At 45.1% G+C, this 22,712-nt stretch overlaps 1 protein-coding gene across 1 annotated transcript in view; it reads right to left on the bottom strand.

Annotated features, from left to right (window-relative positions):
• The window catches only part of LOC115402979 (contactin-associated protein-like 5), a 146,967-nt gene that overhangs the window by 16,678 nt on the left and 107,577 nt on the right, over nucleotides 1–22,712 (bottom strand). The window contains exons 11-18 of the mRNA XM_030111694.1: nucleotides 16,432–16,538; nucleotides 14,912–15,031; nucleotides 12,753–12,953; nucleotides 7,611–7,767; nucleotides 6,190–6,317; nucleotides 5,171–5,341; nucleotides 4,437–4,655; nucleotides 3,204–3,443 (exon numbers count right to left, since the gene is read on the bottom strand). Coding sequence (XP_029967554.1) covers nucleotides 3,204–3,443; nucleotides 4,437–4,655; nucleotides 5,171–5,341; nucleotides 6,190–6,317; nucleotides 7,611–7,767; nucleotides 12,753–12,953; nucleotides 14,912–15,031; nucleotides 16,432–16,538 — 1,343 coding nt within the window. The remainder of the gene's footprint in view (nucleotides 1–3,203; nucleotides 3,444–4,436; nucleotides 4,656–5,170; nucleotides 5,342–6,189; nucleotides 6,318–7,610; nucleotides 7,768–12,752; nucleotides 12,954–14,911; nucleotides 15,032–16,431; nucleotides 16,539–22,712) is intronic.

Here is a 22,712-nt window from a genome sequence, read left to right as displayed (position 1 = left end):
AGCCCTGAACACCTGCAGAGCCCTGAACAGCGACAGGGCGCTCGTGAATTCACTACGGGCTCATACACCAACATCACCGTGACTTCAGATCCGTAAACGGGCAAAACGTCACAGTTCAAGCTCTGCCTCTCAGGAGTGAAGCTGCTGTCAACATCCTGAGGATCCGCGTCAAACTTCAACATCTGCAGGAAGGAAACCCGCCAATACGAGCAGAAAAACAGAAACTCAGTGAGAGAAAGGTGGTGTTTGACAATATGTATGGTAACATGTCAATAACCTCGAATGGGGTAAAACAGGGCTTTACCCTCCCGGGGCAGCTAAAGCCGGTTGTTAAAAGTAAAAATCAGATCTTGGATATTGGATTGGACAAAATTATTACTCATTCGATCCACCTTACTTTGCTTACAGAGATCACAGACAGACAGAAGACACTGCTGTCCTAGCGCTCCACGCTGCCATCCCCCTCCTAGAACAGCGGGGGCGCTGTGCTTGGCTGCTCTCTGTCGAGCAGTGTAAAACTCCCAGACAGACTCGCAGTGAAAATACTGGACTCAGACTTCCCGTCATGAACAGACAGTTAGGGCGGGTCCCCGTCTCTCCACAGTCCTCATCCTCAGCACCGGCGCTCCATCAGGACGAGCTGAGTCCTCTCTTCTGTACTCTCTGCACACATGCGGCTGCGCCAGCACCCAGTTAACGCCGTCATCGAGCCCAACCAAATTTCAACAAGTGACTCCACATTCTCTGAGCGGAGCAGCCTGAGCGGAGAACCACGAGCAGCAAGTGTCTGAAATGCACTCCAACACTTCGTCCCCACACATCCTGCTCATTCTAGTTCAACACGCTGTGGCGTGCCGCTTATCGACGGAGTACAAAATGTACAAAGAGGAAACGCTGCTGCTATTCTGAACATGGAAACACTGAGTTGGACTTGATGGAGACGGGGACTGGGATCAGAGAGCAGTTACCATGGAAACCGTCCACATATCTCTGATGGCCAATCGGAAACAAAAGCATACAAAGGCTCGGTGTCTCCGTTCAAGTATGAGCTACGTCCATTTATCACGTTACAAAATCAGGAGCGGCATCAAAGCCAGTATTATGAAAGACACCGGAAATATGTACTGAACTCTGGTTACTGGAGTTACCACAGTAACTCCTTTACTCGTTACTGAACACTAAATCAGCTGGTGTGTTGCGTTTTCAACTCTCTCTGTAATTAAAATATGGGAATAATGTGTACGCTGCATCGTGCAGCTGTGACAGAATCTGTCTTCTTTCGGCAGGTCAGCCTGTGACTCATTCACTCATTAACTTCAGCTGAAGTGACTTCAGTTACTGGAAAATCAAATGTGGGTGCACACGGATTATTATGGTCTGTGTGAGTTCCTCAGTCATGAGAAACGTCTGTTCTTTTTTCATCGACTGTGTGACCAGCTGACATGTTTGAAGGATAAACAGAAGTAAATACAGATCCTTTTTTTTATTTTGCCACATAAAGAAAATGCTTGAGACTGATTTGTTGTGCTCAAGTTTTTTTTTTTGGGATGTGATAAATATCTAAAGCTATGTGATCGGGGTGTGTCTATTGCCATGTTCCTGAGTATTCTGGTTTATTCATAATAATGAATCATGGCCTGTGTGATCAGCCTCAGCTGGAAGGCTAAACTGAAATGTTGCCTACTTCGAATCTAAAGAACTTGAGGTTTACATTCCTCATGGAGGATTAGCTGGTAAATCACGGTGTTTGATGCACACAGCTGACAGTATCTGCAGTTTACTGCTGCTGTACGGGATATTAACAGTCTCTTCTTCACTTTATTGAATCAGTGCAGCCATCTAAAGACAGCGCTACATATTACTGATGAGTCTGAACTCAGAGAAGTGCCTTGGCAGAACTCTCTGGCATTGCAAATGACAGCCCACAGTGTTTATCTTCATTAAATCACCAGCAAATAACAGCAGAGCCCCACAATAAGCACACACACCTCTCAGTAATCTCCCTGTGTATGACACACACATCAGATTATTCGGTTATTGCTTCTCCTCCACTTCTTTTCCAGGCTCTCTTGTTTTCGCGCTCATCACAGAGACAAATGTTGTGAACAAAAATTCACAGAAAATTGCATTCAAAATATTCAAACCTACCCACATGATTGTCCTAATCAAACATTAACAAAGTATCAGCTGCTGAAAATGGGGCATTTTAATGCTTCGTGGAAATACGAGCTCATTCCGCATTAGATAGCAAGTTGAAAGGTGGCTGGGAGAAAAGAAGGAGCGCGTATGAGAGGCGCAGAAGGACAAATTCTATCATAAAACCCTGGAACAATTTCAGAAAACAGTTCCACAATGTGGAGCAATGAAGACTTTCAAGGTGCCACCATCTTCCCTTATGGCTGAAGGTCAGATTCTCCACTTTAAACCACTGCATGAACTCATAAACACTTCCATAAACCACTGTCTGTGGACACAAATCACTGTGCAAATACAACTTCAAGCTTTGCTGCATAAAATTACCCAGGATTATTGCCATAGTCTGTGTCAAAGCTCGCAGCTAAACCTTTAAACCTCCTTGAGGTTTAATAAATTGATATTTGAAAAGCTTTTAGGAAACAGTGGAACGAGAGGAGCCCTCCAGCTCACCAGCACACAGTTCAGAAGCATCTCTGGAGCTACATTAGTGCCTCTGGTGTGGACGGCGAAGCCGCATCAAGGCTGAAGTTGGAGAGCAACACGTGCTCCTTCATGTCTCCTTCATGTCTCACAGCACACCAAGCCGCCGCGGCGGCTGATCCAGGGCAGGTTGATTTAGCTCAGAAAACTGTTGATTTGTTGAAGAGCAGCCTCTCCCGTGTCTCCCGGCCGCGGTGGAGTCACTGAGGCTCCTGTTGCGCTGCGGAGTACAGACGCCATGCTCCAGGCCACTTCTCCAGTCACCACTGCATCATCAGAGGAGCGCCGCACAAACAGCCCGCCAGCGACTCCCAGCAAACATGTAGTCCTATTGATCCAGCTCAGACGTGCCGGGCGAAGCCGGAGCTCGGGGCGCGGAGTCCAACACAAGCAGCACGGCTGCTGGATCTCTTCTCTTCAGGTGAAAATAGCATGCGATGGATTTCACGTCATGATCTAAAGACAATTGCAGTCATTTTCACGGGAGTGGTACAGCTTTGTCCTGTTCTCAGAGGATCCGCGCTCACCTTCCTTACAGGTGGGCCCTCCGTACGCGGACTGGGAGCAGTCGCAGGTGTAGCCGCTGCTCTTCTCGATGCAGCGCCCCCTGTTGTGGCACAGGCTGCTGGAGCCGCTGCAGTACCCCGGGCAGCCCGAGCTCACGCCCACCGTCAGCATGGCCTTCTCCTCCAGGTCGTAGGTCACGCCGTTGATGGTGAGAGTCCGGATGCAGCCCAGGAAGCCCCTCCCCTGAGAGGCGGCGCCCCCTGCAGGAGGAGCATTCGTCAAACACAATCCACCACCCCTGAACGCCAAACTGCTCCCTGAGTGCCGGAAGCTCTGCCGCTTCTTTTTCCAGACATCTTTTTATCATTTGGCCCTCAGGCATCAGATTAATTTACAAACCCTCCTCAGTCACTGAGCTCTCTTTAAAAAAATATAAAACATTACTGATTGACAGTTTGTATGTTTGCTGAGTTACATAGTTTAATTAACTTCATTCTGAATAAAAGCAATTAAATATTGAATAATTGTCACGATTTCACTCATTAGAGCCGTGTGTCGATAATGCAGGCCATTTGTTTTTAATGAAAGAATTGTAGAATCACTGCATGAAAACCATTTACACACAGATTAAATCATTTCTAAATCAGCATCAGATTTATACATATTTATTTTTGCATACTTTCACATTTCTGTGAACCAAATTCAAACTGAACGTTCAAAACAGAACAGTGTGTGACTGGTATATCGCATCAGGCCAAGAAACTGCATTTAAAGGGTCAAAGCTTTGATCATCAATATTTTACTGATTTCGATCAGGACTAATCTGTTCGAAAAGTTTAACTCAAAAATGAATTTGTATGGTTTTGCAATGGTCTATTTGGAAATTTTTAATCAAAATTAAAATAACTGGTGATCAGATGAAACGGACATAATTTCAAAATGGGCAGAGCTGCTCAAAAAGATGCATCAGAGTTCAAATTACAATCATTGCATTTTTCCTTGTGAGTAAGATGGAAAATACACATATTTAGAAAAAAATGCGCAATACTATAATAAAGAGATGGGCTTAAAAAACAACTTTAACAAAAAAATTTTCATACAAAACAACCTGTAAGTTACAAATAATATTTTAGCCTTACTTCTGCAAGTTACCCAAGTAAATGCAAGCGCTCATGTAAACGCTCAGAGTGAGAGTTTTTCTTCACGTGGAAGCGTTCAGGGCCGGTGTGTGCGGTCAGAGGAGGCCGCCATACCGACAAACAGCTGGCTGTTGAGGCGGAGGCGGCGGTGTCCGTCGGCCGGGGCCTCCAGGAAGCGCAGGGGAAGCTGGTCCACCTGCAGCGACGCCTCCTTCACGCCGCGCTCCACGCGCACGAAGTGCCACTGCCGGTCGTTCAGGGGCAGGTGGGACTTCACGGTCAGGACGGACGGGCCGTTCCCCACTTCGAAGGAGAAGGTCACCTCCGAGGGAGCTGGGACGGAGACAGAGAGACAGAGAGACAGAGAGAGAGAGAGACACACAGTGAGAGACAGACAGACACGCACTCGCGCACGCACACGGAGAAAAACAGTGGGGTCAGATTGAATCTCATGCTTGTTTTTTTATGTTCCACTTTATCATCTGGGGCTGATGCAATGTGATACAACGCTGCTGGGGGAGCTTGATGACCTGAGTGGATTTATGAGGAGGCTCGGCTGACAGCTCGTCAATATTTCACCCAGCCTCTGATGCTGCAGGAACCTGCAGAGAAACATTACGGCTCCACATATCCTGAGGAGGAAAAATCAGCCCTCCTTCCTCAAATAAAAGCTTCCATACGATACCGTGAGTCTAACGGGGAGAGTTCCTCCAGCTGGATCAGGGCGGAGCGGATGGAGCACAATGAGGTCAGGCCGCTCTGTTTTTACACGATTCTCATCAATTAGTAAGGCTGCGAGTATTTCCCAGCATTCGACACGTCCTGACATCGTGATGAGGTTCACTCACAGCTGAGCTCCACCCGGATGAAGTCTCTGTGGCCCAGGTTCTCCAGGAAGACCCCCGAAGGAGCGCTGGTCTTGAAGTAGAAGGAGATATCGGAGGCCAGCTCGGTCCGCAGGGTGGGGAAGAGCAGGGTGGAGGATTCCTGGTAGAAGGACGCGGCGTTCCACAGGGACTCTGGAAGGTAAATCAAAGCGGAGCGGAGGATCAGGCATCAACACAGATGTTCATCAAGGTCAGCGTGAAGGATCCGGAAGGACAGCCAGGCCTGTTAGCATCCTCAACACCTCCTGTCTGCAGTCGCAGGAGGAATCGGGACAGGTCCGTGGGTTCGCGCGGTTTGAAATGCTCAATGTCAATAATGTGACAGCGTCGTTTGGAGCGGCGGCGCCGAACAGCAGCTCTCTGACGGATCCGCTCCGTGTGGATGTGTGTGTGGTTTCTCTGCGCCCGCCTGATGTTATTGTTGGTGACTTAATGATGGTAAAACACAGCAGCTTGTGTGTGTCTGCGCGCCGCCGCTTTACCAACACACGTGCTGCCTTCAGGAAACGGCACGGCTCCTTCACACAGCGCCGAGCAGCTGGGAACGCTCAAACATGTTTATTAAGAGAACATGCAGATGTTTCCAAATCAACATGCACTCCGAAAATGTGAAGAGGCTGCTCTAATGTAACTGCATTATCTGATGCTTTACACACACACACACACACACACACACACACACACACACACACATCAGTGCTCTTATCTGTTCTGTCCATTGAGCTGAAGGAGCTCGGCCTCACACCTGAATACAAACAATGGCTCAATAGAACTCATGAGCAGAAATCTACAAGTTTTATCACTTCTGCACATTTATCCGCCGCTTGTTTCTCTTCTTTGTTCTAATCGAGGTCAAATCAGTCGTGGACGTGGTGTGTGTGCTGCTCTTTTGAGGATGGTGTCAGATATGCAGCAGATCCTTTGCTATATTCAGTCAGTGAGCCACAAGCTGAAGACACGACACCGAATCGATCACCTACTGTCTCCATAACACCGCAGAGGGCCGATCTGGTACACGGCCTCCGAGCCCGTCCTGTTGGTGTCTCCGACCACCACGTGGCTCACCGGCAGGTGGTCCTTATAGGACAGGACTCCCATGTCTGTGGTCCTGTGACAGAGAGAGGGGAGCAGGGAGCCCGTGTCACTGCGGATAAATGTATTCCTCTGCAGAGTAAACATAGCAAGAAGGAGCCATACATCACCACGCAGACAAGAGCCTGGGGAAAAGTGCGAATGAAGATCCCTAATGTGAAACCCCGGAGAGGAGCGGCGGAGGTGAGCATTAACATACAGCGTGCAGAGACATGATTCCGGCTGTGGAGAGCAGCAGAAACTGCAGCACTCTGGCCTTGAATCCTCATCTAGTTCTGTCATTTATGAACTGTAATTAATCATTTGTGAGTGAGAAAATGAAAGCCACCGCTCTCGGGTTGAAATATTCTGCAATACCAGTGTGAGTGTGCAGTCTCTGTGGGCTCCACCTGCAGCACCAACAGGTAATCTCATCAATTCTGAAATGCTGTTTTTTTTTTAATCGTCTGCTGTAAACTGCAATATGTGTACAGAGATGCAAAGGCAGGCTAATATTCACGTGAATCTGGACGAGAAGTGAGCAGACCAGCCTCTTTCATACCCTCCTGCATTGTGCTGACAGATTCTGCTTGTGAAAAACCACTGCGGCACCAAATCAGGGTGAAAACTGTGAAAACTGGATGTAAAAATCTGAGCTTTGTGAAGCCTGAAAAATTATGACAGAGCACTTCAACCAGAGGAATTAAAAAAAAACTATTAAAGTTAATTTAATGCAAATCTATCTATATATCTCCAGTTTCACAGTTATGAATGCATTTCATCCATTTTGCCTTTTTTGACAGTGATACGGTACACGTACTGAAGATGACCATGTCTGGCGTGTACAACATTTCTTTCAAAAAAATCATCAATTATCTTGTAGAAAGACCGTCTACCTCATCTTACGAACACTGTCATCACAGTGAAGACAGGCTCTGGTTGACACGCCCTCTCTTAAACTCACATACAGAATCAGGAACGTGAAAAAAGCAGTTTTCCAGAACATCCATCCGAACCACTGTGTGTTTTACCAGCATTTCTTTGCTGTAAAATTTCACATATGTAAAATAACTGATGGTATCGGTATCAGTATCTGTCCCTGTCACACTGTACCTCATCATTTTCCTTCCGCTGTGAACTTATCTGCTCATTTCAGCATCTTTTTAACGTCCCACGTCTTCTTTTCTATTGTCGTAGTTTTTTTTCAACCAGCAGAGGGTCAACACAGATGGGCAGATCTGATGTGTCTTGCTGCGTTCTTGCAGTGTTCGCTGACAGTAATGTTTTCATTTTCTGTGTGGCTGGACGGTGAAACTGCTCGGAGCTCTACCATGAGTCGGTGTCGGCGTCGCAGTTGCAGAAGTGACTCATGTCGATGCAGTTCTCCTCCAGGCTGCAGGAGCACTGCTGGACTCCGGGCAGGAAGCCCCCCCAGTAGGTCCGCCTCTCCCCCCGCTGGTCCAACCACCAGGACAGGGGACGGCCATCTGCAAGCACACGCAAAGCTGCCCTCAGTCCAGAAGCCAGGGAGTCCCACGAAAGGCTACAATCAATGCCCAGACCTGATTAAAGGAGCTGGTGATGATCTGTCCGGAAAGACAAAGAGACGTTCATCATGATTTATGAGCGTTATCAAGAACCACGAATCAATAAACCAGGTTCTTCTTCTTCCATTTGTCATCAATGATTATGCAAAAAAAAAAAAAAAAAAAAAAAAGTATGGGTAACACTTTACTTGAAGCCCCCCTGCATAACACATTATAAGTACATTCATAAAGCATTATAATGCCATTATAACATGTGTAGCTGTAGTTATAAACATTCATAGATGATCACAATGCCAGGACCAAACCCTAACCCTAACCCTAACCCTAACCCTAACCTTAATCCTATGCTGTATACTGCTGTATAGTGAGTTATAAAGCATTGTGATCATGTATTAGTGTTTATAACTACTTATAATGTGTTATAAAGAGGGGCTTCAAGTAAAGTGTTACCAAAGTATGTTTTAACAAAAGCAAACGTCTCAGGTGAATTTGCTTCGATGAAGGGATGATTCCAAACATATTAAATGAAGCATTACAAAGAGCATCTGTGTGGCAGAGAACTGATCCGTTTACGTGATAATATATAACGGAAGTGAAAACCTGAAATCAGAAGTGGTGGTGAGTTTCAGACTGGTGTGATTCCTGAGAAAATACCTCCAGAAACTACAGAAGGACTCATTATTCGGTCAGTCTCACTGAAAAATCTGACTGTCCAGATTGCATGAAGAAAAAACTGACTCCATAGTACGTAAGATTTGTAGAATTCTTCAAACATTACTTTTTGTACTTAATAAATTATTATTTTCACCCTCTTACTTGTTAAAAGACTTTTTAAAACATGTCTTCTGATACAGAGCAAGAGCAAACAGGGAGCCGCGGCCGTTCGACACACCATGAATGTCACACCATCTGAAGCTTAATTAATGTTGTCACAATATTCACCTTCAGTCTTGGATACTTGCTCAGTTTGTTGCTTCACCTGCTTGAGACATGAGATGCAGACAAAATGCGACTGTCACGCCACTTCAGGTTTAGCGTGGGCGAGCGAGGGCCTTTACAAGGTTGAGCGAGTACCGGTGGCTGCAAATTACTTCTCAGTAACAAGGAAGTGGCAAAGCATGGGAAGTTTATTCATAAACAAGTAAAAGCAAAGTGCTTTACAGTAAACAACAAGCAAAATGCAACTAGCAGAAACGCAGTTAGAGCAGAAATTTGCTTGCAAAAAACACAAAGAAAACACTCAGAGGGATTTGAAACAGTGTGATGAACAGGTTCATCAAAAGTCTCTCTTTTGTTTACAAAAAAAAAAACAAGGAAAAATATCAGGTTTTTTTTGTTTAAGATTTTGAAGCATTTTTGCTCAACCTGTTTTTGAGCAATGGGCTTGTTCATTTTACTGAAGCATTTTATATCATAGAAAATTTCCACTTCAAACAGAAAAGGAACATTTTAAATAAATGTCTGGTTTGGTCATTATTGAGTATGTTTCGGTATTTTTGCCGGTCTTTTCGGGTTTTCACAATATGGTCGCCATATCTGATCAGACTTTAATTATCATTATTTATGTCCATGTAAACACAGGTGATCTCTGCAGCTGTGAAGTTCTCCCGGTTTTTTTGGAAATGGAGGTCCGAACAGATGAAACCGTGCGGCGCGCTCGCAGATCCCTGTCGACTGCTGGAATATTTAGAGATGCAGAGAGAGGCGGTCATTAAACCAATGATGCTTGTTTGTCATCTGAACGCACACGTCCCCACTTAATCCAATATGGATATGAAGTAATGAATACACTGAGCTGTTAATTAGAGTAAGAACACGTAATTAGAGCACACTTGAAAATGTCACACTGCTAATAAAGGTACTAGAAGACTTAGATGAGTCTCTCCAAGCTGGCATACGTGAGCAGAAAGACACACGGGACAAACGAACTCGCTACACGTCAGAATACAGACTGAACACGACACTTTTGTTTTTGCTCCCATGCTGCACCATGAGGCGACGATCGAGGATAAACGGCACAACACCCGGCCTCAGGATCTCCTGGACGCTCCCTCAGAATCTGCCACATCTGCGGCGTCGTGCGGTGCGATAAAATTGCACGTTTTAGAGCGTCCTGTTATTACGGCCAGCTCTAGGCTCACCTGCGCAAAAACCCCGCTGTTTAATCAGCATCCTGGTCTCCCACACCTGTGAGGTGGACGGACGGTCGCGGCAAAGGAGGCGCGCTCACTAACACTGATTCAGACACAGATCTGTGGGCAAAGGAAAAGCCTGAGGTCTTTGAGTTCGGCTCATGAAAAATGGGAGCAAAAACAAAAGTCTTGCGTTTCTACTTTTGTTCAGTTTATGCACTGAGAAGAGAGTTTGTCGGTTCATTCTGCACTTAGTGGACCTTGTGGAAATCCTGCGAACAAAGGCTGACAGTGAATATGCGACGGCCTTGTCGCGCTAAATGAATGCGGCAGAAATGTTTGGTTATGCATATATGATCAGAACAACGTGTAAACATAGACGTGTTGACTCTTCAGCAGCAAATGAATACAAGAGCAGATGAAAATATTTGCAAAATTCAAATACAATATTTCACATCGGAGTCTGAAGAAGCAGCTGGGTGAGGCAGAAAGACAAAGAAGGGCCTAATTTACTTATCGTAAATATGTTCAAATATAAGCTTTGGGTTGACAGAACGAACCAGGCCCGACTGAAAACTGCTCATGGTTTCATCGGCTGTCGTGATGCACGCCCATGTGAACACATGACTGTTGCTAAGCAACAGACTTCTGTACAAAGTCCGCTAATTATTCTCCACAGCTGAAAGATAAGAATAAGAAAACTCAAAGAAAAGGGAAATGAACTTGAGCAGTGATGAAACAAGGGAACTCACACAGTTGAATGCTAAACCAAGCGTGTGGAAATCAATCAGCGGTGAACCTGACGGAGGGCTGCAGCCCACCTCCACACGTCTGCAGGAAGCGAACAGATAAGCTGGAGGGGAGCGACATCCCATAATGACAGGAGACGAGAATGGCTTTGAGCTCTATTTTCCATCAAGTTCACTCACGAAAATGGAGTCTCCATCCTTCAGAGATCATCACGTTTGAACGTGTGGGACTGAAGTTAAGGTTGTTTACATTAGAGCTGAATTTAGAGTGAGGTGAATGAAATGAATACTAATGAACCCAAATGTTCACCAAAGGTATAAAAATGGTAAAAAAAAAATCCTATCAACAAAAAGGCCACACTGTGGTGAAGTGCTGAAATGAACAGATGGATGGATGTACAGTCTTTTGTGGGTTGTCTTAAACACTATTAAAGAGAAAAATTCTGCATGTTTTTTTTTGTACCACCGACTCCAACCTTGAAGGTCACAGAGGAGATTTGTGAAACTTTTATTTTGAAATAGCAGCGAGCAGCTCCAGCGCGACCCCGGCTGCGGTCGGTGATGTTACTGTAACTGTAGCGTAACCCGATGATCCCCCGGGAGCTTCCATAACCAGTCAATAACCCCCGGTGTTTGCAGGATCCTTCTTCTCTCTCCTTCCCGGCTGTTTTCGCCAGGATGCGGCCCTCATTGACTTTTTTTTTTTTCTCTCTTCTTCGGCTCTTTTCCAGATGGGTTCTCGCCGTTTCGGCTGGACTCGGGAGTTGTGCGAACGTTGTGGCCGTGATTAGGAGCTGGCTGAGTAGCTCTCCCTGCGGTGAGCCCCATAATATGGCAGCGGAGTGAGCACCGGTCCTACGATTTACACGCAGCTGGAGAAACGTTCATTTACTCTGTCGATCTGCTGCGAACGGCTGAAAGCTTTTTATTGCTATTTATGTTTCTGCTTTCTTTTACTTGTTGTTATTTGTGTTGTTTTAACATGTCCATTGTGCAGTGACCTTGTGTGCGTTGAAAGATGCTGATAAAGACATTATATTATTTTACTAGTAATATATAACAATCATATTATTATCGGTATTAGCGCACACATCTGAGCAAAGCAGTTTACTTTGATTCTGCAGTTTTTCCCTGGCTTAATGACTGTGGTTTATTGTTTGGAGGCAACTGCTGGTTATTGAAATCCTCCGTCTAACCCGAATCCATTACCCAAACCCAACACGCACACACACATTTCTACACATGCCGATTTCATTAAATCGCTTCAATAACATGCAATAGTGCCGACAGAAATTCAAATCCTTCGATCTAAGCCTAATTTCAATATTCCAGTCTTATTTATTCGTTTTCCATGAGTAGATCAGAAGACTGTGAGACTGACCTGTTCCCCGCTCACAGTGGAGCCACAAGTAACTGAGTAAGTAAGATCAGAGCCATTTCACCAGTTCAGACCCCGCCGTTTGGTGAAGGAGCTGTTCTCACTTGGACATGGGACACATGTAGCAGACTGGTAAATGCGACTGGTTAAACCAGCTGAGAGTCTCAGTCTCTGGAGTGTGTGTGGGGGGGATTGCTGCTGTCTGCACGGTGGCAGTGTGATTGTCAGCGCTTGACCTTTGTCCACAGCAGAAGACTGAGCCCAGACAACAAACAGCAGGCTGCAGCGGGCTGTGTCCACACGGCCCTCAAACAGCGTGTTCCCCGTCCGTCTTTGATCTGCTGCGATAATGAACTTGTTTGTTTGCGTTCTCCAGGCGCGCGGGGGGGGGGGGGGGGACGGTGGAATTCGGCGCTTCATGAATGTTTCATGATTTAGGAGCAAATGTGCAATGTTTGCGACACCAAAGGCGCCCTGAGCAGTTTGAGATGGATGTGCGGAGAGAGGGATTTGGGGGGATTGGCTTTCAAGTTATTGGGACAACAGAAGTAGAACAGCAGCACAGCAGGCGGCGGCAGAGCGTTTTGCCGGGAGCGGAGAAGGGGGTGTCATCAGCGAACGGGAGGAGGCGAGCGGCGGCCCCTCCGGAGGACACGGCGCTCTTACCTTTGGTGTTGAAGAGGCGGGACTTCCTGCAGTGGTACACCACCTCCTGCTGGCACTGCTCCGACCCGGCGATGATGGCGCGGAGCTGCTCGGCCGACGCGCTGTAGTTCAACGCCATGCTGTGAGGCTTCAGCGCCGACGAGCCCTGGACTCTGACGGGAGCCGTGACGTTGTGGGCGAGCACTGTCCACACCCGCTCCTCTGGAACACACACACACACACACACGGTTACAGACAGAGCATGGATCAGCAGAACTCCATAAGATACTGCCACACCAGTGAAGGATCAGCTTTTGATGTTTAAACAGTAAATATGCATGAGCTTTCAGTGGGATTTTTTTTTTTTTTATTTGCCTGAGGAGATGTTTCATTTACCAAACACTGACCTCTATTTCTATTCTATTCTCAAATATCTTGTTTGGTATGAACCAACTGTCAACTTGGCTTTATGGAGAAATAAAAACCCCAAAATATTCACATTAAAAAAAAATGTTAAGTTGTTCACTAAATTGTAATAATAGTTATTTTTGGGGTCAAATCCTATCAGACATTTTTAAAGTGACTCATTTACATGATTGTTTGCCATCTATTCATAACGACTTCTGTCGTAAAACTATAAGACGGACTTATTTGCATGTAGACTCCTCACTGTTTCTGGAAGAGGTTAACTCTCATTCTGCTCTGAGAAGACGTTCATACAGACATACAGACTTCTAACAAAATGATGTTTTAATGGCACTGTGATTAAATATGATTTCACTGCCCTTTGTATTTATGACATTTCAAAATAAAAGCATCAATAAGGTGCAATAACGGGGGTAAGAGTAGCTTTGCTAAAAGGGTCACGCGGAAATGTGAGAAATCTAAAGTTCTGGAGATGAAGGGTCTTTCGTTTACACATCAACCCTCCTCATCCTGTTACAGACACACCCCTGTTGGTGACATACATGGGAAAAAAAACCACAATCTGAATCACAGAGATGAGAAGCATCACATGACGTGCTGTCGCATTGTCCTTTGTGATTTTGGGTTGAACTGAACGAGCTTCTATGAACGAACTACAAGCGCTCAGGTCGCTGTGTCAGATTTGCCTCTTCTTGAATTTTAGGATGAAAAGAGAAGATATCTGTCTGTTTAAGGTACGATGTTTGTACCTGCTGAACTCATTTCATGGTGGATTCCACAAAAAGCTTCTGTAATCTTCAGTGACGGCTGAAGCTTCTGATGGAGGACTCATATTTCCTTCTCCGTTTTGAGAAAAAAGGAACAGGTGGAGTAAAACTCATACATATTGTCCCGCACTGCAGAGCTGCATTCATTCAAAGTGCAACAAAGACTAGTTCTGTTCCTGTTTTCTTTCTTTTCTTGTCCTTTTTGTACATTTCTTTATTTCCAGCCTGCCTGATCTGATCTCCAGAATAAATATTGCATCTCTCTGATTCCGTTTTCATGTGGTGCCGATGAGTCCAGACTTCAACACACCAAACACACAACGATCTCTCATTCTAATGGGAAACTCAGAGGTTAGCATTTATATCAGGTTAGGGAGAACCGTGAGCGCTTCAGTCTGAAGAGCTGACCGTTTCTCCTCCATACATTCACTTGATCTGCTGGTCAAATGGCAGCAGTTGCTTTTCGGGTGCGCTGGATATTATCTTCCCCCGGAGACAGACACAGTTCCACAGAAGCCAACAGTGAGAGTGAGCCTTCCCAGACACCCCCAGAGAAAAAAAACACCTTTAATATACCTGAAACAATCGTACTGGGGATGGTTATGAGCATTTATTTATATTTCAAGTATTCCTCTATTCTCCCTGGAGGTGTCTGCTGAGTATGCAGGCATCTCATTGAGAAACTATTGGGTTCGTGTATATTTTCAGCTCTATTTACCGAGTGCTCGGGACGAGAGGGGCTGCAGCCTGAACCGAGTTAATATCGTGCAGCGTGACCCGCGACCCCCGACAGGACACGCTGACGTCCCTCAGATGCGGCTGCCGGCTGTCAGGGAGCGCGACCGCACCGATCCGTCTGGGGACGGTCAAGTGTCGGCGCTGCAGATCGATGCCGGCTGATCTGAGAGAGACTCCACTCCCGCTCCTGATCCCGCCGGAGCCGGCGGAGAGTAAAGGTGACAACGCGGCGGGCCGCAGTGAACTCACCTGTCATGTTGCAGTAGACCGGCGCCGGCCCCAGGGGGCCACTCCCATCTGGATCAATGGAGTAGAAGCCAGAGGAGCTGCCAATCAGCTTGTAGGCCTCGCAGGACGTCTCGTAGATGGCTGCAAAGAGCAGACGGAGTCAGTGGCAGAGAGGGCAGAAGGCTTCAAGTCTCAACCTGCAGCGCAGAAAACATGACTGTCACTCAGCCGACATGGAAATAACCAACAACGGGTTTAGTGTTTAAATGATTGTAAGACACCCGAAGTTAAAACTCACCAAATGATGTAAGAACAATAAAACAATATGACTCCCTTTATAGTAAATATTAATAATTAACATTTACTCCGCAGAAAAATCGAATTATCTCAGCAAACCTTAAAAAAAAAACACAAAGATTCATATCATGAGACAAACCACACGATGTCTGTCAAGTTGAATTTCTAAGAATTGTTCAAGAGTTTTTACAACAAACTGTCTGGAGCAGCAAAACGTGCACTAATTATCAAAAACAGCAATTCAAAAACTGAGCTCACATCCATGAAGTGTCATTGGTACAATTTTGCTAAATTTTATTACATTTTTGACTTTTGTTGCCATTTTCAGAGATTTCACTCTTTTTTAATGGATTTTCCAATTTTTAGCCATTCAGTGCATTTCATCCGCTGTGATCTCCCAACAGTGCGAACACTCTGAGCTGTACTGGCAATTAAAAAAAATTCTTTTATTTTAATTACTTTGCTGTTTTCTTTTTTCTGTTCCTTTCATTTTTATATTTGTTGTTTTCTTTTTGTCCCTCTTCCTTATTTCTTTTCTGAAAAAATAACATATCATTCTTTCTGTATAATCTTTTTGGAGAAGTTTTAACAATTTTTTTTTTTTTTTCCATTTCTGGCTGTTTTAACTGTTTTACCTTATTTAGCCGCTTTCAGCCTGGAGATGAACCAGTTTTGAAAAATCAGTGTGGAATGCAAATTGAACAAAAAAAAAGAAAACAAAATGTGTATTAAGGTAATTTAACCGTTGAGAATAAACACCAAGAGACAAACTTCAGAATGCTTCATAAAGTTCAATTATGGAATTTCATGACAGATATTATAGAGACAAAAAGAGTCGGAGGTACTAAATGTAGTACTGGGATTTGTGGTTGAATATTATATAACAATAAATATAAAAATAAAGAGTTGTTAGGCGCTCCAGACAGCAGCAGACGGGGTCACGTGTGTCCTGGCTGGAGAACAAAGCAGGAGGAAGAAGCTATTTGGAATTCAGGGGATGTTGTTCTCTGTCACGTTCTGCCTGACATGTGAGGACGGCGGCGTCTGCCTGCATATAAACAGGAAATCAGCATTCTGGGGGCACGCCAAGTTCACCGGGAGACAGCTCCGCCGCGAATAACAAGGTGACGCTGGGAGCTGACACCCCGGAGGAAAAACTCCAACATGTATGTGTCAGTCTGGAACTTTCCGGCGCTCCCATCGCTCACTCTGCCCCGGGACGTGACGGCGAAGGTGAGACTCACAGGCGTGGCAGGTGGCGCCGGAGTATCCGGTCCCCGAGCAGTCGCAGGAGAAGGAGCTCCAGGTCTGCCAGCAGCGGCCTCCGTGCTCACACAGGTTTGGAAGGCACCTGGAACACACAGCGGCGGCGTTTAGACAGCGAGGAGACCGCCTTTCCATCTGCAGCGAGGCGGACGCACAGCCCTCAGATTCAGTAGGTCAACATTCAAAATCATTCCTCTTCCCTGGAGACAAAATAATGTCTCTTTACAGCAAAACACACACATCCACAGTCTTCTTAACAATTCCAATGAAATGAGAGAAATAATATCGATACATTGTGTACAAAAATGTCTTTCCTAAATTTTACAGGGAAAAAGAAAACTAGTTAATCTAACTTCTGTTTTAGCACAAGAACAGAAATTGTTTTTTCAGCATAACTAGTTTAACAAACTAAGAGGATGCATCTGTGATTTTTTTTTTTCTTCTTCTTTCATTTTAATTGAACAGCAACACTTTGGCATTTTGTTGGTGGATTATCTGTGTGCATCATGGAGCCTCACAATGATGGGGAATCAAGATTATACAAGAAATAAAACTGTTCTACTGCATTCTGTGTAAAGTAGCATTCAAATTAAATCCACGGTCTCTGAAAATCAACAAAACTAGACATTTTCGTGGCTTTCTAAAAACTAAAAGGCAAATCTTCCATCTGCTCCATTCTGTATGAGGAGCAGACAGCGTCAAAAATGGCCAAAATCAAGCAGTATTGATCATGTGACTGTGCGCAGTCATTTCTCTGTGGTCTTGATCATTTTTTTCATTTTTCACTAGTTTCTCAATCAGCTGATATGTGGAAATAAATGTTTGCACGTGTTAACTATGAACAACAACAATAACAGATGGGAGCACGCAGAACCATAAACAACAGCTTCTTGGTGTGAAAAACACTCGATCAAATGTTTCCCAGCCATGTTTTCCCTCTTCAACCGGCGCAGAGGCGACAGAAAAGAAAGACGCTCGGCGCTTTGAAGGCGGCGTTTCCGCAGAAAGACGTGCTGAAGCGTTAAAGAAGAAACGGCAGAGCGATGCGATGCAGAGGGACAAGAAGAGGGCGCCTGAACCCCGCCACACAAACCCACATCGCTCTTCTTTCATGAGTTACAAAATATCGATACAGGGATGAATGGGGAAGCTGAACGGTGCCTGCTGGGTATTTTCACGTCCGATTGAAAGTCGCAGCTGCGGTTTCTCCTCCAATGAACGCATGAATGTCACACACCAGTTCATATTTACGGGATCTGAGCACAATAAGCACTTCAAGGAAACTCCAGACCAGACTTTTTGATTAATAGTCCCTTCCTTGAGCCTCCTTGGGTTTCACATAATTGCCGACCTTTCAAGCGTGCATCTATAATTTCATACACTTTCATCTCTCAGCCATTAATTGCAGCGGAGCGGGCCGGCCGCAGCTCGGCTAAGGTTGCAATCGCTGCTTTAATTACCATCAAGCTTTCTCCATTGTTGTGCTCGGGCTGTTCTCACAGGTCATGAAATTACAGCGGCTGACCCACAGAAGTGCTCTCTCCACATAAATTGAGTCATGAAGTTTAAATAGACAGAGGAAGGCGATTAAGTCCCATAAAGGTTAATGTCCTCATCCGCTTAACAAAAGAACAGAGGAGCCTAAAACAGCCAGGAAAGGGAAAACAGAAGCCGATCCGATCAGGGCGAGGGAGTGTTTGGTTAAAAAAAACACAAATACATCAGAGTCCTGAAGGAAACATGGTGCTCAGACAGTATGAGTGTGGAGAATGACTGTAAGCAAGTGTGTGTTTCTCAAATCCACAATCAAAGCTGGGATTACAACATTAACAACACAGGACGACGACGGAACTTTGACTAAAGTGAGCCTGGGAGTCTTTACTGAGGGCTGAAAACCCACTGCAGTCTCAAATCCAACAATGTGTTGGATTTAATGGGGCAGATTTCAATGTGGCATCACAGAAACACCTTTTTCATTATACAGAATGGAAGCGGAGGTGTGGGGGTAGAGTCACTGTGCACCATGTTACACGACGGATGACGTTTTTTTTTTTTTAAGTGTCACAGCCGTCGGCAGTCCATCATTATGCATGTTGTTTGTAGTGCAGCTTGTCTTCATGGGGAAATTTCCAGGTGAGGCATCCTTTCTCTCCTTTTTACACGACTCCACATTATAAAACCAAAAATCTGAAGAAAAAGAAAAAGAAACTGAATCGCACAATGGTTTTCCAACACTGAAATGCCTACCAGCCTACGTGCACGCACACGCACGCACGTCGTTATATCCGTTCTACATAAAGCCAACTGAATATGTCACTGGATTTTAACAGTTTTAAGTGTCTCTTAGTAGTTTGATTGAAAAGAAGAAAAAGAAATGAAAACATTTTCAGTGTTTGAGTGTTTCATCTTTCACTGTTTTCACAAGCATCTTTTCCTGTTCGGATATATTGATGTGAAAGAAATAAACAACTTCTGGGAGCACAATAAAAAAAAAAAAAAAAAAAAATCATTGTCAAAACAAATGAAAACGTTTTGCAACTGATTCATTTTTTTTAATGTTAGCACCAGTCAATTGTTCCAAGATCCAAACAACTAGCTGAGGGGCTGACTGATAACAGAAGTGATAATTCAATGAAATATGAAGCCAGTAGTGTGCTGAATGCGCCTGGTACAACTTGGTCTCATACATGGTTTTCTTGAGGCTTTACAGTTGAAATTGTTGTTTTTTGTAGTAAAAGCACCGCAGTGAAATGACTGCGCTGTGTTCGGGGCCACATAAATACAGCTGAACTGAATTGATGATTGTACCATTGATTTGGAGGGTTAATGAAGATTTCAAAGTGAGTTGTGTCAAGAAAAATCAGAAACAAGATGAAAATCTTAACAAAACACAAATATCTGCAATCCAATGTTATTTTATAAAATTATCTGTGGCAGAATAATGATGATAAAAGATAAGACATGAGGAGCATTGAAGTCACTGTGACATTTGCAGATTTACCAAGTTAAATCCAGCTGGTACCTATCAAAGTCAGACTATTTTTAATCGAAAAACAGCAAACCGAACCCTGTTCGTGGCTTTCTTTATGACTTTCTCACACTGGCACAACGTCTACTGGACTGATACAGGCTGCTGTGTTTAAAGTGCAGAGTGTGGTTGCATCAAGATTTCCTTTCATCAGGAAAAAGAACACAAACCGTGAAAAGCAGTCGAATAAGAGCGGTACAAAAACATCAAAAATATGTGAGCATAAATATCCCCTCGCTTTCATCTGTTCTGTTTTTCTAATCTGCTGCCTTAAAGAAACAAATGAGATACGCTGATGACGTTGTTTACTCACAGACAGGGACTTGAGGATTAATGAGGCGAGGATGAAACGCACACGTGAACATGTGAGTATTGTGGACGGATCAATGTGGGACTGAGGGGAACCTCCACTTCTCCTGGTCTCAAACCCAGGTCCCTCTCACCGTGAGGTGACAGAGCGAACCACTACGCCATCCCTGGTTGTGTGTTTTCAATCCACCGCAGGATATTCTGCTGAACCTGGTCGTTTATTCCTGATGTCTGAACAAAACCCAATGTTTCTGCGGCCGCTGCAGCCCCCGGCCCCCTGCTGGCAGCAGCTGTAACGACGTGTCCGTCCTTCAGGGGGCTCTCCTCTCTCTGAGGGTAATATATGATTTGAATGTAAGTGGAAATGGAGCTGCTCTGTCCCGGGAGGAAAGGCGCGGACGTGTTGGTTTTATCGATGTTAGTAATGAGGCGTCGCGCAGCTGTTCGTGCCTCACGCTGGCAAAGGAAAAACATTTCCCTCCATCTCTCTGTCGCTTTATGATATCGTGTGTGTCAACTTGCCTCCTCGCCGGCGTGGCTGACAGAGCGCACGGCCGCATGGGGCAGACAAACAGGTAGCTTCAAATGTGAGCGGAGACGCCGCGGACTGATGCTCCCCTCGGGCTGCTCCAGGAACAAATGGATGTTTGTGTTCTCCCTGTAAGCGCCGGAGACAACATGCAGATGCTGCCGGAGCCGGCGAGCAGTGCGCGGCGTAATGAGGGAGCGACGCCACGCAGGACCGGAGGAAGCAGCTTGTTAACGCGGTCCTCCACGGCGGAAGGTGCTGCACAGCCTCCGCCGCTCTGTAATTGGATCGTCCTGTCAGCGCGCCCGTCGCCATTGGAAGAGATGTCAGTGACTTTCGGGCTGTCGGGGAGGAAGGGTGCTGCCGCGGCCGCGTTAGCGATGCAGGCGCAGACAGCGCCCTGCTGTGGGGTCTATTTTAACTCGATGCGCCGGATTGTCGGTGCGCGGGGCAGACGGCTGCACTTCTAAACACTTTCAGAGTAAAAGTGGAGCTGTGAAACCTGGTTTTAATCTTCTGCGGTTAATGATGGGACCTGAGGGTGCTGTCAGGATGAAAAATGTCTTCCATAATAACACTGTGAGAACCAACACAGCAGCTGTAATCCGCTGCTTTGGGATAAAGAAAAAGGACCTTTATCGGACTTGTGAAATCATGGAATGCGTTCACACACACAGGTTACACTTTGGATTTCAATGCATCTTACATAAAAATGATCCACGGTGCAGCACTGAAACTGTCTCATCATACAGTCTGCACATAAAAGTCAGGTGGAGCCAGCTGAGGATATGTTTCTCACCACAATAACAGCAGCTTCGCCACTGTCGTCACAGTTTGTAAATCACACTGATCTTCGAATATTAATATTTCCCTCCAGTATCCTAACATATTTCTGGAAATTTTCATTTGCTACATCCAATATTTCAGAATGAGCTGGAAAGTCTTATCACCATGCTGCCGTGCTGATAGAGGTGAGTTATTCCATCCTGCTCCTCTGTGCTGATCGGATCTAGGATGTGACAGATGGGTTGAACAGCTTCCTTCGACACACAGTGGTCTCTGCAGTTCTCCACCAGGTGAAGGTGAAGCAGTTTATAGGTTCTTGGAGCAGTGGTGAACGTGTCAGGGTCGTGGTAGTAAAAGAAAGGCTTTTTACACTTTTAGTCCCATCTAAAAGTCCTCAGTCAAAGTCACTGGATGATATATCGGTTAGCAGTATAACAGAAAGTCAAAGGAATACAATCCTGCTGGCTTTTATTTTTTATTGAAGGGTAGATCAGCTGATTTTAGGGTTTCAAACTTTTAGAAAGTAAAACGTGTTTAAAGGGGAAATGGGGGTTTTATAGCATACAGCGGACAGTCGCCCTATACGGTTAATGAAAAGTGTGTCCTAGGTTTTTATGTATTTCAGGGCTCAAGTGGTTCTCTGTCATTGGAGGCACTGTTGAATTTTGCTATTGATCAGTGCAGCCTGAGACTTGAGCTCAATGAGTACTGAGGTTAATCACTTCTTATAAAGACGTCTCACTTTCTGAAGAGAAAGTAAGACATCATCGGTGTAGGAATGAACTTTTTCTGACCAAGAACGGCTGATACCTTTGATGTTGCCTTTGTTAGGAGTCAAAAAAAATACTGATAACAGGATTGCATCAGCAGCCAGAAGCCCATTTTCCCAGCAACACGGTGAGGAGGACTCATTAAGGTCACTCACAACTCTCCGAAGTGATTGTGTAACCCGCAAAAAATAAGTGAAAATGGTTTCACTTACATAGTCGAAATAACTTTCTCTCTCTGTTTTTGGATGATAAATAGCTCAACACATTAGCATTGCTATAACTCTCCTGCATGGCCCATGAGATGTTTCTTTTTATTTCTTTAATTATTCATTGAAACGGCCGAGCGGTTCAACCCGAAGACAGCTGCCTCATCCAGCCAGTCGTGCATCACGCACTTTGTTTTTTTTCCCACAAGTCAACAGATTCCCACCATCAGCGTAGCCAGTCAGAAACTTATTGATGCTGCTGCGAGCGCCGGCAGCCCGCGAGCGCAGACCTCAAGAAACAGGCGGGTCAGACCAAAACACGGCGTGAATACAGATCCCCACATGTATTTAACATCATTTTCTGAGCTGGAAAAATTCTCCACTTTAAGATGTGAGGATAAAAAAGCAACATGTAAAGTGACCAAAGAGACTGATGAACCTCATCCCTGAACTCTGCAGCCCATGATCCCAGAATCACGCCAGGAACGGATGCAATTATTGTTTCCAGAGGGAACTGATTGGTGAAGGAGACAGACTGTGAGCTGCATGGATGGATTACAGACGTGAGAGAGAAAGATCCGTGCAGGTCATGTTAAATTAATCTTTCTTCCTATGAACTGAGTGGGCAAAG

This window comes from Salarias fasciatus, chromosome 16, assembly GCF_902148845.1.
Source record: "Salarias fasciatus chromosome 16, fSalaFa1.1, whole genome shotgun sequence".
NCBI lineage: Eukaryota > Metazoa > Chordata > Actinopteri > Blenniiformes > Blenniidae > Salarias > Salarias fasciatus.
Note: the sequence above shows the minus strand (reverse complement) of the source record. Positions and strands in the feature narration are given on the sequence as shown.